This window comes from Apis florea, unplaced genomic scaffold (genome assembly GCF_048593485.1).
Source record: "Apis florea isolate Af1SG1 unplaced genomic scaffold, ASM4859348v1 contig_3170_pilon, whole genome shotgun sequence".
NCBI lineage: Eukaryota > Metazoa > Arthropoda > Insecta > Hymenoptera > Apidae > Apis > Apis florea.
In genome coordinates, this window is record NW_028256714.1 from 3,691,811 (window position 1) to 3,709,411 (window position 17,601).

Consider the following 17,601-nt stretch of genomic DNA (forward strand, 5'->3'; position numbering starts at 1 on the left):
AAAAGAAGAAAAAAGAAAAACGAAATCCAGCATATGCAGTAGGAAGAGAAAGAGGAGAGGAACGTCAGGTTCGTTAACCCAACGCGTATACGGGGCATCCTTGCAGAAATGCAATTCGCCAGCTGACGATGCGCTTAACTGCAACGAAATGATCGTGATGCAGGACGTACGAGGAAACGCGACGAGGAGCAGGAAGGTGAGAGGAGGAAGAGGAGGAAGAAGGAATGGGAGGAAGTAATAAAGAAATGGGCTTTGGAGGACGATAGAAATAGGTATACAGCTTTCTATCCGGGAAATAGGATGGGATGAAAGGGAGGGGCATCGATGCATTCGATTTTTAATTTCTAATTATTTCGTAATTACCCTGCACTCCGACCCTATCGAGCGTCTATCGTGCACACCTTATGTCTCGATAGGGGTCTTTAGTTATGGGTTGCGATAATTGCCAATTTCCATCGAATCTTCTTCTAGCTTCCAATGGAACTCGTGTGCGTTGTCTGTGTCTAGCTCTTTCCAACTCGCCTGAACATCCTGTGACGCGATCCTTCGAGTTTTTACGAAGGAAAGTTTATTCGGTTATAATCTTCACTGCTCGTTCTTTCATTTCGCCTCGAACGGAGGAATGTCTGTTTTATCGACTGGGAAAGAGAGAGAGAGAGAGAGAGAAGCGGGTATTTTGAATTATGTATAGGGAACACGAAGTCTGGAACGTTACAACGTTTAAAGTTAGAGGATAAAACTCGACTCGTAGATAGGTGGGAAAAATTGTACGGTTAATTTATGGAGGATGGGTGGAAGAGAGATGAGCCGTGGCGCCTTCAGAAATCACGAGGAGCAATTAGAGATTCACCGTGACGGCAATCGAATGATAAAATCTGCATATCTTAGTCACGAGCCTGGATACGCGTTTATCATAGGGAAATTTTTATCTGTAAGTCATTAAAGTGGTAGCCACTACTGTATGCAACTAATTGCGCATACCATAACCGAGATACCGAATTAACAACGGACGGTTAAAGAACGAGCAATGAATCAGCTCGGCCGAGAATTATTAAATCTCGAATATTATTTTCACCGGGGAATATAAGATTCGGATTTAATTAAATCATTTATCATGCAGGCCAATCGAAAAGAAACGCGAGAATTTACAATAATCGATGGTAAAAACTTTTGTATTCATAGTTTCATTTCTTTATATTTAATAATAAATAATCTTATTCTTCTAAAATTTTACTATACTTCAAATTTGTGTAGAATTTATTTTATTATCAACTAGCATACCGAATCATTCTAAATCATTGTACAGAAAAACATAAAAAAAATCTGTACACTTTCTCGTACAAATTCTTTTATTCTAGAAACGATATATGTGCCATCGAAAAATCTCAAGACATTTCTCTTTATAATTTTAATATTTTCATTTGTTTCTTTCCATAAAAGATTCTTCCACAATTCTACACACAAATTACAAAAATACATCAATATTCACAATTTGATTCTAAAAAAAAAAAAAAAACACTCTCCACTCTCAAGATCCTCGCCAATTTCTTCACCCCTCCAATCAAACGACCACCGCCGATGTGAGCGTCGCTTAATCCGCGAGACGGGCGCAAATCATCGGGATCGCGGTTGCCAATATCCACTTTGTAATCCGTGCACACGGCCGAGCCGGTGATGCACGGATGCACGAGGAGGAATCGAAGGTAGACCCACACTATCAACCCTCGGATTCCTGGGTGTGCGGCGTCGTCTCCACATGCAACACGGGAGGGGGGGGGGGGGGACTATCTGATTCCACTGAGCGGAAGTCCTGCTCTCGCTCAATAACCTAGGCGATCCGCGGAGAATAATAATTGTTGGGGGGGAAGAGGATCGTAGAAATACGCAGGGCAGGTGGAAAATGCTGGCCTCCCCGATATCTCTCGATTTGTGGCCGTTGTGTCGTCGTCGTCGCTCCTGTTGTTTGCTCTCGGGTTAATATCCGAATGAAATTCCACGATGTTTCCGCGATAAGCCGTGTTCACGCAAGGCGAGGGAAATTTAAATCAGTTTCGCCGATGAGAATGAACGATCGAGAAAGAATTATAATTGTAATTGTAAATTATGGTATTTCGTATTGTGACATTGAATTGATTGAAATTTTAATCGTTTTGAAAAGTGTTGGTTGGTTATAATATCGTATCACGATATGTAGAGAATATATATTGGAAATAATTATAGGTTTTTAGAATGGAAATGGGATAGATGGAATTGTAATTGATTTAGAGATATTATTATAAGAAGAAAGAAATATTATAGAAAGGATTTATAAAATAATGTTTCTTTAATCATTATATTATATTCTTATTTGTTCTCCTTTTATAATATATAAAAATTTCAATTTGGTTTTTTTTCTTTTTTACGTTCATTTCATGCCATATTGATTTTATGTTTTTCAATAATATGATCACTTTTAATGAATTTCGGCTGAGAATTTTTTTTTTTTTTTTTTGAATAAAGTTATTTAATCTTCCTCGTGGAAAAAAGTTTAACGAATTTTTCAAAATATTTGAAAAATATGATGTTCGTTTGAGTACGAGAATAATTGCCATTAAGAAGGAAAAAGATTACGCGAGGTGCGGAAGTGTTCTTCGTTTGTGATGGAGAAAGTTTTATGTAATCTTTTTGTTAGAGTGAATGTGATATGCTTTCGAAGGCTGATCGCATGATTCGGGAACATTTCGTACGTCTGGTCTTAGGATTGCAATATTTCATAATCGTAAAAAACATAGGGAAGAGCTTAGACCTAAAATTTTTAACGTTATTTTTTCCTAGATGAAGAAACTAGTAGAAACTTAATCAAAAATTTTTAAATAAATCTAATAGAAACTTGATCAGAAATTTTTAAATAAATCGTTTATTTAATTTGAAATTGCACAGGCACAGAAATATCGAAAGTTTACTCTATTAAAATTCTTAAGATATTTACATAAGTATTATTTCATGTAACAGATGGCTCGTCTCAACCTTGAATTTAACTTTCAAATTTCAATTTTCTTCGCACGCAATCTCTTCAATCTCGAAGATCACCTCTTCAAAAGAACACAACGAAACATTTTAATAAAAATACAGGTCTCGATGCATAGCTAATCACGGGTCGAAGGTATGTTAAAAGGGGGCATCGAGATGACGATTCGATAATTCGAAAGAGGAGCACCGCATCCGAATTCGAGGCGTCGATCCTCGTTATCGATGCATTAGCCCGTGAAGAACTCATCAAGATCGATTCTAGATCACTTTGGCAACTTTTCTTCGCTCCCATGATCACCTGCCCCATGTGCACGATCATTCTTGGCGACAGGTATCGCACCTGTAATACACCTGCGACCGATCGGCTAATTTGAAAGAAATTTATTGTTCCATTTCGATTATCATCCATTCATCTGCCCTGTTACGAATCGCTTTCCAAAAATTATGAGCCGCCCCAAGGCGTTATGACTATCTTCCATCTTCCCGATTACGGCTCGAACACGAGACTCTACTTTCGTCCGGTATCCCGGAAGCTGATGCATCGCGAGATAAAGCGAGAGATAACGCTCCAAGATTTTGATATTTTTGAAAGCTCGTGTATATATCTCGTCGCGGAACATATAATTTCGAATATATTATTTTTTCAATAATATTGCGGCGAATGGATTAGTTTCAAAGATCGTGGTGTCGAGGATTTTGATAAAATTTAAATATGATGCGGACGTGATCGAATATCACTGTGTGTGATTTAATATCAAAATAATAAATATTCGACAGATATTTCAGCATTTTAACGTTTATCCATTGGAATGATTCGATCGATGTGATGTATCGGTATAATTTATTAAATTGATAATTCGAAAGATCATCTATCTTTTTTATTAAACACATATATATATATATGTCTTTTCAGTAGATCGGATTTTTCTTCGCTCATTAAATTTCGCAAACTTGAAATATCTCTTAAAGATAAGATAAGGATAAAAAGTTTCCAAACATCGCTTCTATCTAAATTCTTCTATCTGAAACTACACGGATGGGCACGAAATTTACACGAAATATGTTATTTATATTCCTCTCCGCATTCCTCTGAATCTCCACTGACAATCCTCGTCAACTCTTGTCCACTTTCACTTCGGCCAAACTTCCACCAACATTCCAACTCCGGCCAATCTTCCAATTATTCGAAATCCTATGACTTTCTCTCGGCAGAGCAGAACCTGTCTCTCTAATCGCGAATCGAGGCAAAGATTCGAAGGAGAAAATTCGAAGTCGGAGACGGAAGTGAAACGGGGCTGAAACAGAGGCGGCGTCGGGCAGCGCTAATTATCGATCATTATGCGCGCCGTGGGCGGGTAATTGGAATTTATGTTCTCCACGATAATCCATGGTTAGGGTGGGGGAGGGGAAAGGCGAAGGAAGGCGGCGAAAGTCCGGACTTAATGCACCACGGGTTTCGTTTAATTGTTATTTACGCGGAGCGATCACGCTATTCCAAGGATCGAAAGGTGGCAGGAGAGAAGGACAAGTGGAGCAGAGTGAGACGGATAGACGGGGGGGAGGGGAGGGGAGGGGGAGGTTGAGCGGAGAGAGAGAGAGAGAGAGGAAGGAGAACGGGGGTCAACGGACTGATTTACAGTGCTAATTCGCGACAATTATCAGGTGGAAGAGATAGTAGCTCGAATCACGCGGATCTGTAAATCTTTCGAATGTCCCGCCGTGTCGAGGTGCGCGCGCATTAACCCTTTGCACTCGCAATATCCGCTTCACCATCGTGCTTTGTCGCAGATCTTACGCGAAATCGCTTTAAAAATAGGTATCGATCGAATTTTAGAATTCTTTTTCGAAATGAATTTTCGTATTTAAAATAATCCTTTGTTGTGGCGAGATTGCAGAACGGTTGTAGAACACGAGAGAAATTTAATCGAGATAATAATTTGAAAGTGGATATTTGTTTCAAATTTGAATTTTGAAATTTTATACAAAAGATTCCCCTTTCTTGAAAAAATTGTGGGTTTGCACTATTGGCAATTTGTTTCAAACTAATATGGATCAGACAAGGGAATAGACTTTATAAAAATATTGATTTACAAGTCTCTTTGAGCAGCGTGTAATACTATACACGACGATTAGGTACAATATAATAGATTCAACTCTCCATATTTATTATTTATGTATTTATGTATTATGTATATTATAGGTGTTACCGGTAATAAATCTGTAGATGGCGGTATCGTTTATACCTATCGTATGACCAACGTGTATTATTTACACGCAGTTCAACTTTTGCTTTAAAAGTCTACTTACATTTTTTATGTAATTCCACCACGACTAGAAGATTAATCTTCTTTAAAATGGGAGCAATTTTCCAGCATCCAAAGAAGAATTGAAATGATTCACAAAATCCATACCCATATCTAAACGAAACGTGAATCCAAACCCACATGACACCTAACCTCGCTCGAAGAAAATTTAAATTCGAACGCACGAGCGTTCTCTAACCTATAACGCAGCAGTAGCTCTAACCTCGCTCAAAGAAGATTTAAATTCCGCATCTTTATTAAGATACCCATCGCAACGATATTTTCCATTATCGTCAAACAACACGTACAAAAAGAGCGAGGAGGCGAAGTAATAATATCGTTTGACGGGCGTAAGAATCGTCTGTCCACTTTTAACGTTTCTCTTTTTCGTGTGTGTACCGTGTCGCCATCAGACGGAATGCCGGAAGTTTCGATACCGGCCATTCGCCGGCGTAAAAGCCACGACAACACCGAGCAATCCGCCGGGCAATAAAATCGGCGACAAGCAGTGAATTCGTGACACGACACCCATAAAGGGATTTATGCGCACGTTCGAGAAGAACGGGCGACGAGGTCGTCGACTACACGACCACGAAGAGGAGGAGAAGGAGGAGGAGGAGGAGGAGGACGATACGAACGATAATGCTGGTTGGCCTTTCGACGATGCTTCGGCTTGCGTGTTTTATCCTGGAATTTTGCGAAAGACACGCGTTGGTGAATAGATACGATAATTGTCAGAATGATTGCGATCAGCTACTGATCGTGAAACCAGCGATAAGGCGACGAGATTTTATCAACGGGATGTTAATTCGTGTTGTATTCGTAAGACATCTTTGGAGAATTGATTAATTATGGAAGGCAAAACAAAAAGTTGGTATATTGAAAATATTTAATTGTAAGGTTATGGTGATTTTATTTCTTAAATTTCTAACCTTAAATTTATTAATAAATAGCCGATGTTGTTTTGATGTTTACAATTGACACTTTCCAAAAGTGTATTTTTATGTTAATGCTGTTATAGTATAAAAATATCTGTACATTGATTTAATTACAATTAAAATGTTGTACGATTATCGAACAATATTTGCAAAATGCTGTAAAGTTTGTAAGAAAAGAAGATAAATATATACGTATATATTTCGTTCGTGGTCAAAGTTATACGATTTTAAAGGATGAAACGCCTTTGTTTAGTCGATTAACTAGAATACTAGAGTCGAATGTGGCTTGCATGGTGAAATACGTTATGACATTTTATGGCTTCTAGGAGTATGGGTAAGGAATATTATTCCTGCGGACGCTGTATGTGGTTCGTGGTTGGAAGAATGTCGAGGTTTTTGTTCGAGTGGTGGAATTATATCGTTGGTTACGTTGTATGAAGTTGAGATTATACGTTTTCAAAGTTAAAAATTATTTTATCTCTTATTTAAAACATAAATATCGAATTATTATATCATCGATACGATATATCGTGAATAAAAATTTCAAATTTACAAATATTAATTGCATCCTCGCATAATCAATCCTTTTTAACTAAATATCAATATACCCGAATAATATTGATTTTCAATTCTTCCACCAATGCAAAGATTCAATTATTAAAAAAATGAAAATTATACATCGTTAATTAATCCTTCTAAAAATAAAAAATAATTCATTTTCATCCATATCCATGAAAGAATCGCCAACAGATACAGCTCGGCAGAGGAGGATCCGGGCATCGTTTCGAAAATGAAAGAATCCCGATGGCTTTTTTCCCGCTTTTGTTCCCGCATCGATTTCGTCGTCGTCGAGCATTCGTGTCTCGGCGACTATTTTACAAAACCACCATTGAAACGGTGGTTCTCCGCGCACTCTCTCTATATATACACGTGTATATATACACGTACGTGTGTAAGATCCGGTATCGACGGCAACCACAGCGGACAACAGGGGGAGGGGGACCTGATGCAGCGTGCTCGAAGGATCAGAAAGGCGGAGATCCCGAAGGCGGGCACAAAGGACAGACGCGATGCAAAGAAATTGGTAAATCTCGGACGCCGATGCAACCGCCTAATCAATCTTCAATCCACACGATTGATTCTCTCCGCTTTCAACCAGCCGACTACTTGATCTCGACGCCTCTCCTCGATCCACCATCATCCCGACATCTTCTCCCGGAAACCGCGTCTTCTCTTTCGCGGAGCCGGCTAATACTCGTCGATGCAACGTGACAGGAAAAGAGCAGGAATAATTTTATAGTATAATTTCTTAGTAAGAATAATTTTTTTTTATTTCTAATTCTAATTTTTTGTAATAATAATTTTATAATTATTTAATTGAAGATCGAAGAATTCTTCTTCTTCTTTTAATTATTGGACAAGTTTTGAAATATTTCGTTTAGATCTTTGAATTATTACTTCTTCGTATAATTCTCGTCTCCGCGAATAAGAAAACTGTCGAAGAGAAAGAAATTTTTAGCATAAAATTCGACGCAGATTTATAAATTCACTCATCATCGTGCCGAGTAATAATAATTCTTTCGTAAATTGCTCGAAGAATCGCAGTGGAAAGTCCATCTTATGGGACAACGATTCGTTCATCCAACGTCTCTTTTCTATTCGTTCCCTCGAAACGCTTTCCATCTCTTGATGATCGATATACCGGAGCAGAGCGACAAAATTTTTAACATTCAATCTTCAACGGTCCAATAAAGTCGTTCAGAATTGAAATTTCACGCGAGTCCAGCCTCCAAAGGCTATCGATAAATCCTACACCCGAACGTGTGATAAAAAAGAGAAGATAAATCGAAAAATCGAAGAGGGAGAGAAAGGAAGAAGCCACCTGGTAATTCTTGCACGCGAAATCGCTCGCGCCTGTTCTCTTCGATCAACAATCGGGGAACGCTAATAAAACGCAGCCAATCCGATTACGGGGGCGAATGTTCCCGTATCGAGGCATTTCGTCGCCATTTGACTCATTTTAATCCCGTTACAGGCCGCGTGATTTACGGTCACCCCATGCAAATTGCCCCATTCTCGACGCGTGGACGTCTAATAAAAAAAACGTAGGAGAAATCGTGCAAACTCACCGCGCCGATCTCTCGCCCTCGTAACCCTGCAGCCCTCTGTGCTCGTCCAAATGGCCGAACAGGTTTTCCAACTCGGTGAGCTGCTCGTTCCTCGCGGCTGTAACCTCCCTCAGAACCTGGAGAAAGGGAGATATCTCATTGTGAGGATATAGTAGTTCATGGTTAACCGGTTAATTTGTCGCGAGGATCGATCGGTGACAGGGGTTATTCGGTGTTGAATGTTTACTCGTGATGATTTTTCTGAAATGGACGTCTCTGTTGAAAGAGCGGTCGAGGAATGATGGAATGGAATAATCGGTTAATAATAATTCGGTTATTAGATATTTCCGATGACTCGAGATATTTTTTTAAATATTGATAATGATGCGTATTGAATGAATAATTTTAATTCTCGTGATTTTAACTCGGTTAAGTCGACTTGATAGTTTCGACGAGTTCATTTGGCCTCGAGAAATTGGATTTTTCGCAATGTATAATAATAATAATAACGATATACAATAGAAATTACATATATTAGAGATTTTGACACGAATACCAAAGATCCAAGCTGGCTACCATTACTACTATCCTTCTTATTCAAACACGCGGATATTCAAATTGCAATTCATCTACATTTTCCTTCGCCATTTCAAGTATCATCACGTTTCATTTCCATCACTGTCTCCTGCCATGCGATTTCTTCACAAATTGTACGTAAAACGCAGAAAATAACGGATAGCTTCCTATAAGAGTTCGCGTAAAGACAGCATAAATTTGCAGCGCGTCGCGACGATGGCACACGTTATACACATATGCCATGCATAAAAATGGTATCCATGATACGCCGACGTGATTTACATAAATATAGTACTTCTGTCTTCCATTACGTCACTACGACGACATAAGGAATCTCTTTCTCTTTTTCTTTTTTCTTTCTTTTTTTTCTCTCTCTTTCTCTCTCTCTCTCCAACTGTCTCTCCGGAAGCCACAAGGGCGTAGAGAGAGCAAAAAGAATCGCGGGAAACTGTATCGTCAACGATAGAAATAAATTCAAGGATTCACGCGTAACACGTAGATGGAGCGTGTCCTTCGATATCCATATTTTTCTCCATTTTTCTTTTTTTTTTTTTTTCCAACGATGCACGCGATTCTTTTCAATCCCGAGCTCTGTTCGAAATCATTTAACTTTCGTTTGTAAATATTTTTTCAACATTTTCAAAAATAAGTGACATTATTCCAGATGTTGTATGCACGCAGGAAATCCGTTACATTTTCGACATTGATAGATCGGCAAATTTTATCTTCGCGTTCAATCGCTATACGATTTCTGCGCGTATAATTTTATTCTTTTTTTTTTTTTTTTTTTTTTTTTTTAACTGTGGATTAGAAAGTCAAGAGAGTGTTTCGGTTAAAAACCGAGCCGACTTGTACCAATTAGATTGTGGTATCATTAGAGAAAAATTTAAAAATGAGAATCGTACGTGGATAAATAAGGGAATGATAAATATGGAATTTTTCTTTTAGAACAGAACATATATAGATACCATCGATATCAGCTTGTGAAATCGATGGACGAGAAGTTGTCACGGATGACAATATCTAATAAATTACACGCGTACATTCTCTACCTTCCATTCTATCGTCTAATCTGCATAAAATGGACGCAACAATCCGACGCGTATCTATAGACACTTTATCAATAGCGTGTGAAAAAAAACACGCTACTTACGTTACACGGAAAACGAATTCTCGAGTAACACTATCCCTTCTCCGAATAGTTTCGATCAAGACTCTTCGATATACCCGAATATTCTCGCCTATCAATCTCCTTTTAATCATCATTCCCTCCCCCCTTGCAAAACGAAAACACACACACACACAGAGTAATCAACCAAACCACTATCAAGTAGATTTTACCAACGGCACCTCTGAAAAAATTTCCTTTCTTTCTTTCTTCAAGCAGGCCCTCGTCCTGTTCCACAAGATTCGAAAACGATCGAAAAGGAAGCTCACGATTTCGAGAAGGAAGGGTGAAGGGAGGAGAAAATGATAGAAGGGGTGGACGGTTCTCTCGGCAGAGAGGAGGGGGGCAGGAAAAAAATATCGAAGGCAGCGTCCCTCGAAAATAAAATCGGTTTTCCGATAACTGGTTATTTGCTCGCACAAGTGGCTCGCTGACTGGGCGAGCACATCGGAAGCGGTTTTCGCGTGTAATATTATCGAGTTATCGGCGGCGGAGGAGGGCATTGATCGGCAGCCGGAGGAGGGTGGAGTAGGTGGATGCGGAGGGTGGGTGGAGAGGGCTGGGCGAGCGTGCATTGCACGGGCACAATATATCCGCGTGATTACAATATGTCGGGGCTCGAGAGACCAATATCAACCTGAAGTCGGCTCAGCCAATGCTAATAATCCCTATTGTTGCTGCCTCCACTCGACTGCCTCTCGCGATCGGATACATCTTGTTTCGAAATTTCGAATTGCCTCGTCCACCCACCGCCGATCCTCGCTCGTGTGTGTGTGTGTCCTCCACTTGTTGTGTCGTGGAATTTTTTTCCTTTTTTTTTTTTTTTTTTTTTTTGTTTTATTTCGTTTCGCAACGGAATACGAGGAGGATCGATATCGATCGAATCGTTTCTTTTTGGAGTTGGAGGAATTTTTGGAGAATTGTTTTTTGGGGTAGATTCGAAAAAGATACGATGAAAGTTTTCAATAATTTTGAACAACGAAATGTCCATTAAAGGGAGTGAAATTTTTAAAAATGTTTGTATGTAAATTGGTAGTCAGTTTTGAAATATTTAATTAAGATAAACAATTTCATTGAGAAAATAGACTCAAAAGTTTCGATTCTAGAACAAACACAAAAATTTTATCAATTAACCTACAAAATTATTTATAACTTAACAAACAAACCTCAATCGATATTTTTACATATCGATTTTCACGTTTATTTTAATCCTAACGTATAATCGAAACGAATCTAAAAGTGTTTCACGAATGGATATCAACACTCTACGTACGTAGATATATCGCATATCCTATTACAGCTTTCCAAAAGTCGAACAGCTACTCGATCTTCGATGATGCGTCGGATTAAAATTAATTCGAGAGATGGAGGCAGCGATCGAGCAACAAATTACTACAATTTCCTCGCGTATCGTGTCGGTGGATCGGTTTATAGAGATTGGATTAATTGAGCAATCTGTTCGTCGTACGGGAACAAGTTAAAAGACGGCCCCATAATAGCTGTTAGATAAACGGCGAAAGAAATGAGACTTGTCCTCGACTTAGGATTGGCGTCGGCAGGCCAGGCCTCCTTTCACACGTCCCACACGAAAGACAACGAAGCTCGATCTCTTTCAAAACAATTACGCATTCTTCAACGCCAGTTCTCCCACGTCGGCATTACGGTCTTGATGCAATGCTCCTCTCCTGGCTTGCCTACACTATTTTCATAAAAGATGCTTGACGTTTAGTGTTCTTGCCTTGCTTATTTGGGACAAAAGTAACGATTCCTGTGTGAAAATTATTTCAATTTGTTGAATCTTTTTAAGGAACAGGTCTCGTTTTTTTCGTTCTTTTATTCTTATTTGGTTGCTAAATATGAAATGATTGACTTAACAAATGTGTAAAACCATAATGTGAAAGTTAGTGGTCAAATATTATATATTGTTATAAATGTGTTATAAATTGTTTTATTAGAATGGATTAAAATTTTATTGTTTAAGTTTATCCTTTTTTATTTTTATTTTTTTTTTTTGACGTTATTGTTAGCAAAAATAAATTTGATCCGATTCAAGATCTTTAAAAGACACGTAGAGCTTTCTAATTTTACTTGAAACGTAAAGGATGTATAAAAATAAAAAAATATTAAATAGGACACATTTTCTCTTTATCATTGATCTGAACTTTACCAAAAGTAAATTTTTCAACATTCATTTTAAAATATATCTATTCTTAAGAATCTCTAAACGATGTTTCATTAACTTGGTGATTTTCGTTTCAGATATTAAAAGAAAGACAAAGGTCGTCCGTGATCCAATTATTCCAAAGCCGTAAGTAGAGACACACGAGTACACTCAACGTGCAATAACTTCTCGATAAATTCAAAGATCAATAACAAGCTTAAAAATCGTCACGAATATTTATACCTGATCATTTGAATATCTATAATCAAATTCAAACCCGAAGAACACGCGTTTAAAAAACGAAAGTACAATAATCGATACAAAACTATCCATCAACCCTCATATTTCTCCATTTAATTACCCCCTTCGATTCGATTATCATAACAACCGGACGCAAATATCGAAAACGATCGTTCATGAACCGTTCATCGTCTCGAATAATGAAAATCGAATTTAATTCATCGCCACACAATGATATAAGAATAACGACGAGAAAATATCCATCAATTTAAATCGAACCTGTTAATCTAACAGGTCGTGGTTTTTTTTTTTAAACAACACTTCGACCATAATCGATGCTTCATATTTAATTCCATCGAGCATGTTGCATGAGCCCTCTCCTCTCGCGATTAAATATAGATAGGTGATGAATACTTTCGATAACGATCGATCGAAAAGGTTCATCGAGGGTTTAATAATCGGATTTCTCGAAGCGAAATTTTTTAAACGCTTAGGATTAAAGATTTCCATTAAATTTGGTTAAATATATTCGTGGAAGAGATGTGGGACGATTTAAACTCGATCCATCACCCTGGATTGTGGTTACACAGTGTGGTTATATCGCGGTGTATCTATGACAACAAGAAAGTGATTCGATGTTTATCACGGTGAAACGTACGGCCTGATAAGAGCGGATCACGGCCTCGTTAATCAGCTCGAGAGCTGATTGGCTGCGGGAGGCGTGTTCAATTTAGGTCTGGCTAGGATATTAATTAATATTAGCGGCGGTGTAGACCGGTCTCGGTGTCAGAATTCGCCCAGGGGATGGAAACGTGGATATAGTCGAAACTGGTTTGCTCGTGGTTGTGTAGTATATACGTTATTCAAAGTGATGAATAATTCCTTTCCAATCTTGATTTTGAATTCTATTTTTATTATTTATTTCAATGAAAAATATTATTTAACAAAGGAACAAGTGTTATTATAAATTTTATCCATTTTACGAAGAAACGACCAAATATTCTCTTTTCAAATTATATTTTATACAAAATATTTATAGTGGACAGGTTTAAATGGAACACTCTGTATATATATTTATATTTTTTGAATTAATAACAATAATAATAATAGAACAAAATCTATGCATTATCCTTATATATATATATATATATATATATATATATATATATATATATATATATATCAGACTCGTGTTTTTTAACGAACCTCCATGAGAATCCTTAGATGTATAAATTATAGTGCTATTATGATGATGAATAATAAGCGAGGATAATGATCAATGCTAATGCATGGCAATTATTTTTCTAAGTGTTGCATTATGGCTAAAAACAAGAGAGAGAAAATTTGAATATAATAGAATAACTTTATTATTAAGGATAAGAATCGAAGAATTTTGCTTCATAGGGCATTGTTTCGTTATAATATTATCACAATTTTAAAATAATTATCTTCAATGTGATTCCCCTATGAATATCATTACTACATTATTATTTGAAAATTCTTATACAATGCATAATAAGTATAAATTATTTGAAATTATATTATTATTTAACCCTTCTTAAAGTCTAGAAATTTTACCAGAAGAAAATCTAGTATCTTAGTCGATAATCCAACTCCATTCTGAATTTTTGTCTTTAATCCGCGAAAAGTACAAGAAAAGACGGTTTACTTCACCGCTGAATGTGAATTCCCTCGAAATCGTCAGTGTGCAAGAAGATAGAAAAGAAATTGCTAATATTGTGTGTTTACTTTCACTACGAGGATGGTTATTTTCACAATAGCTGTGTGGGAAGTAATTACTAAGTATACATTACGGTTCGATGCACGACGAAAACAGCAGTTTCAGTATATCTGGCAGTAAATATTGTTGAGTTAGCAGTAATTGTGGCTCGGAGAGGTATAATGCCGGTGCTTACACCCGGCATGAAATAATTGTTACGACCGGCAGCCTGTATTTTTGCGGTAAACAGTCACTTCTTGGATTTGTAATCCTATTGTCCTCTTCGAGAAATATATTTTACAAATTAATGCTTGTTACACTTTTTACAACTGTCATTTCTTTTTTTATTTTTCGAAAAACCCGAGACAGAGAGTACATTAATTAACCGAAGAACATTTATCTTTTTAAATTATCTAAACATAAATTAATTCCATTTCTTCGTTCTTCAAAATCAATTAAAATTATATTGTCTCGAAAAAGAAATCCTCCAACAATACGATTCATTAAGGGCTAATTCCTAAAATAAAATTTTGCCTTTTTCGGATATTTCGATCGAAAGCAATTTTTTAATCAACTCTCCTCTGCAAACTCCCCTCCTTGCTCGCCCGCATGCTTGTCCCGCTTCTCACGCGTTTCAATTAGGCCCCCTCTTTAGCGGATAAGAATCGCGAGCCAGTTAGCCCAGTTACGTGGAAAGCTATCAATAGTTAATAAATAGCCTCGTCTAGGATCGTCGAGGCTTGCCGCGTTTCCCTCCGCGTATTTCCCACGTGCGTTTCCCCGGCTTTCCTTCACCCAGTGCCAGTAGGATGGAATTCCAACCGACATATCGGCACCGATCGTGTTCATTTATCCCACTCGCGATCGGCCTACACGCGGCTAGAATGCGCTGAAATGATATGATTATGCTAATCGGTGCGCGGTGGTAAAAGGAGAGGCGAGGGAAGGGAAGGGAGGATTGTGGATTCCATTGAATTATTCCCGGGTAACTGTCGAATACGTGGTTGGCGAATAATTATCCAAGTCCATTCATCTTGATCGACTTCAAAAGACGTCCCGTTAACTTCTTATTGTTACTTAATATACGTCCATTGGACGTACTATTATATCGTTCTACCAGAACGGTCAAATTCACCGTTTTCAAACTTTTACACATATTTAAAGTATTTAAAGTATTAAATATTTAAAGTATTTAAGTGTTATTACGTCGTCTATCAAACTTTGATAACGTTTCCTAAAATATGCATGCAATTAAATATTCTTCTATAACTTTTTTAAGCGAGGAACTGTCGATAGGTTAAAGCGAATTCTTCCGTTAATGCGAAAGTTTAAGAAGAATATCAATCGATAAATTTTCGATTGAGCAAAGATGAGAATAGTTTAAAGTGTTATTGTTCTTCACCAAGTTGATTCAAAGATCAATCTGAGATGCTTACGAGTGGTACGCCTTTCTTTTTTTATCCTCGTCCTTTCCCGTTCGGCGCCGATGGAGAACGAACGGGATGGTGGAAGGAGTGTAATTTACGGGACGATTTGTAACGTGTACCGGTCGCGGTGTACAAATGCGTCCGTTGAGCAGCAAGTATTCAAAGCAGCGAGCCCGGGACAGGATCGGGATAAAGTTGTAAAGCTGGATAGGCGATTAATGCGAAAAATTCAGGCCAGCCTCAACCGGTGGCCTTGACGGCACTCCTATTTTCCCTCCCTACACGAAAAATTGTATCGATCCCGATGCAAACTTTCTCCTTCGATTCGCTCTGAATGTCACTGCGGGACGGGATTATTTCCAGTTCGAGTTTGTCCGTCACTTTCGTTTTCTGGAAGTATACGACGATGCTTTGGTTCCATGCTCGAGAACGATTCGGAGGAGAAAGAATTCATCGATAAAAGTTACTTACTTTTTTTTTTTCTTAGAATAATATCGTCGTTAGAAATTTGAAAATTAATTTATCTATATAACAACGTTCAGATCACATATTTATATTTTAACTATTAATTAAATCGTATATGAAATTTGGATTACGTCGATCTCAAGAAACATGGAAAGAAAAATCGAAAACGCTTTGTCCTTTACCCAAAGTGCTCGTAACTCGAGTGCGCCATCTACAACGTCCGAGCTGGCGTCCGTAAATTGCGAAATTAATTCCGGCGTGAAAGGCGCCACGATGCGCCACGATGCCGTGTCCTCAGAAATTAGGCAACGTCCAGAGCGGAGAAAGCGGCTCCGTTTCTGGTTTCTAACAAGGGATCGTGAAAATTGCGAGCGGATAAAGGTTAACCGCATGGAGAGCGAAGGCGCGGGTAAAATGGAGAGAGGATCGTTATACCTCATTAGCCTTATCGTCTGTTCATCGTTTAACCTCACACCTTTCCGCTCCTCGGCTGGAGTGTCTATCTATTTATCGGTGAATATTGGAATTTTAATAGAGCATCGGGGGATTAACGAGGGATCCCAATTGTGCGATTAAACCGATCCGGTCACAATCGTGGCCCCCGTGTTGAAGTTGGCCGTCACGAGGACTCGTCTCGAGGGTGGGAGGAGGGGAAAGGGAAGGAAAGAAAAAAAATATGGATCCTTGGCTTTGTCATAAACACGGGATCGTGTGACGTAAGACAATAAATTGCGCAAACGAGCGAGCTCGCGCGCCACCTCTCGAACGAAAAGGTCGACGAAACGATCCTTGCTATTTCCTCCGGGTGATTTATATACCTAGGAAAGATCGTGAAGATCGTCGTAGCTGATTCGAGGAATATGTGAAAATAAATGTCGGGATTGCCGGAAATCGGCAAAAGTCCAACTGTCGCGTGACGTGAGCGACAACTTTCTCCCGATTTTTCCCGACTAATTTAGTAATTTTAGAGAATTTTTTTGGTAAGGTTTTTGTCTCGTTGAGGCAGGAAGAGACGTTGTTGTAATTCGAAAGATACAAGAAAATGTTCGTCGATAATTCTTTTTTTCTTTTTTTTTTTTTTTTTTCTGAGAAGATTTATATTTTATAAATGGTAATGAAGATTGCGAGAGATTTTGAGAATTGAATTTTCGCATGATTGATTATTCTTGGGAAAAAATTATAAAGATTGTATTATTGTGCAAATAAAAAAACAGGATGATAATATTTTAAATAATAATTGATGATTTTGAGATGTGGAAAAATAATTTGAACATAGATTGTATTTCTTTCTATTATTATCAAAAATCAAAATTTCAACTTTTCACTTTTCAAAGTATACCTTTAAATTATATCAATCTAAATTTAAATGAAATGAATTAAATTATTGAATTTTACAGTTACTAAGAATTTACAATAAAACGTAATAAAAGTTGTAATTCATGTTTCTTAATTTTCTTGATTCTTAGAATTGTTCATGATATATAGA

At 37.8% G+C, this 17,601-nt stretch overlaps 1 protein-coding gene and 1 long non-coding RNA gene across 3 annotated transcripts in view; one reads left to right on the forward strand and one right to left on the reverse strand.

Annotated features, from left to right (window-relative positions):
* LOC116414238 (uncharacterized) overlaps positions 1-17,601 on the forward strand; it is a 262,405-nt gene that overhangs the window by 153,487 nt on the left and 91,317 nt on the right. For both annotated transcript variants that reach the window (XR_015292594.1, XR_015292595.1), the window contains exon 4: positions 12,362-12,410. This is a non-coding gene — a long non-coding RNA (uncharacterized LOC116414238). The remainder of the gene's footprint in view (positions 1-12,361; positions 12,411-17,601) is intronic.
* The window catches only part of LOC100867650 (misexpression suppressor of ras 6), a 363,124-nt gene that overhangs the window by 116,336 nt on the left and 229,187 nt on the right, over positions 1-17,601 (reverse strand). The window contains exon 4 of the mRNA XM_086910190.1: positions 8,380-8,495. Coding sequence (XP_086766316.1) covers positions 8,380-8,495 — 116 coding nt within the window. The remainder of the gene's footprint in view (positions 1-8,379; positions 8,496-17,601) is intronic.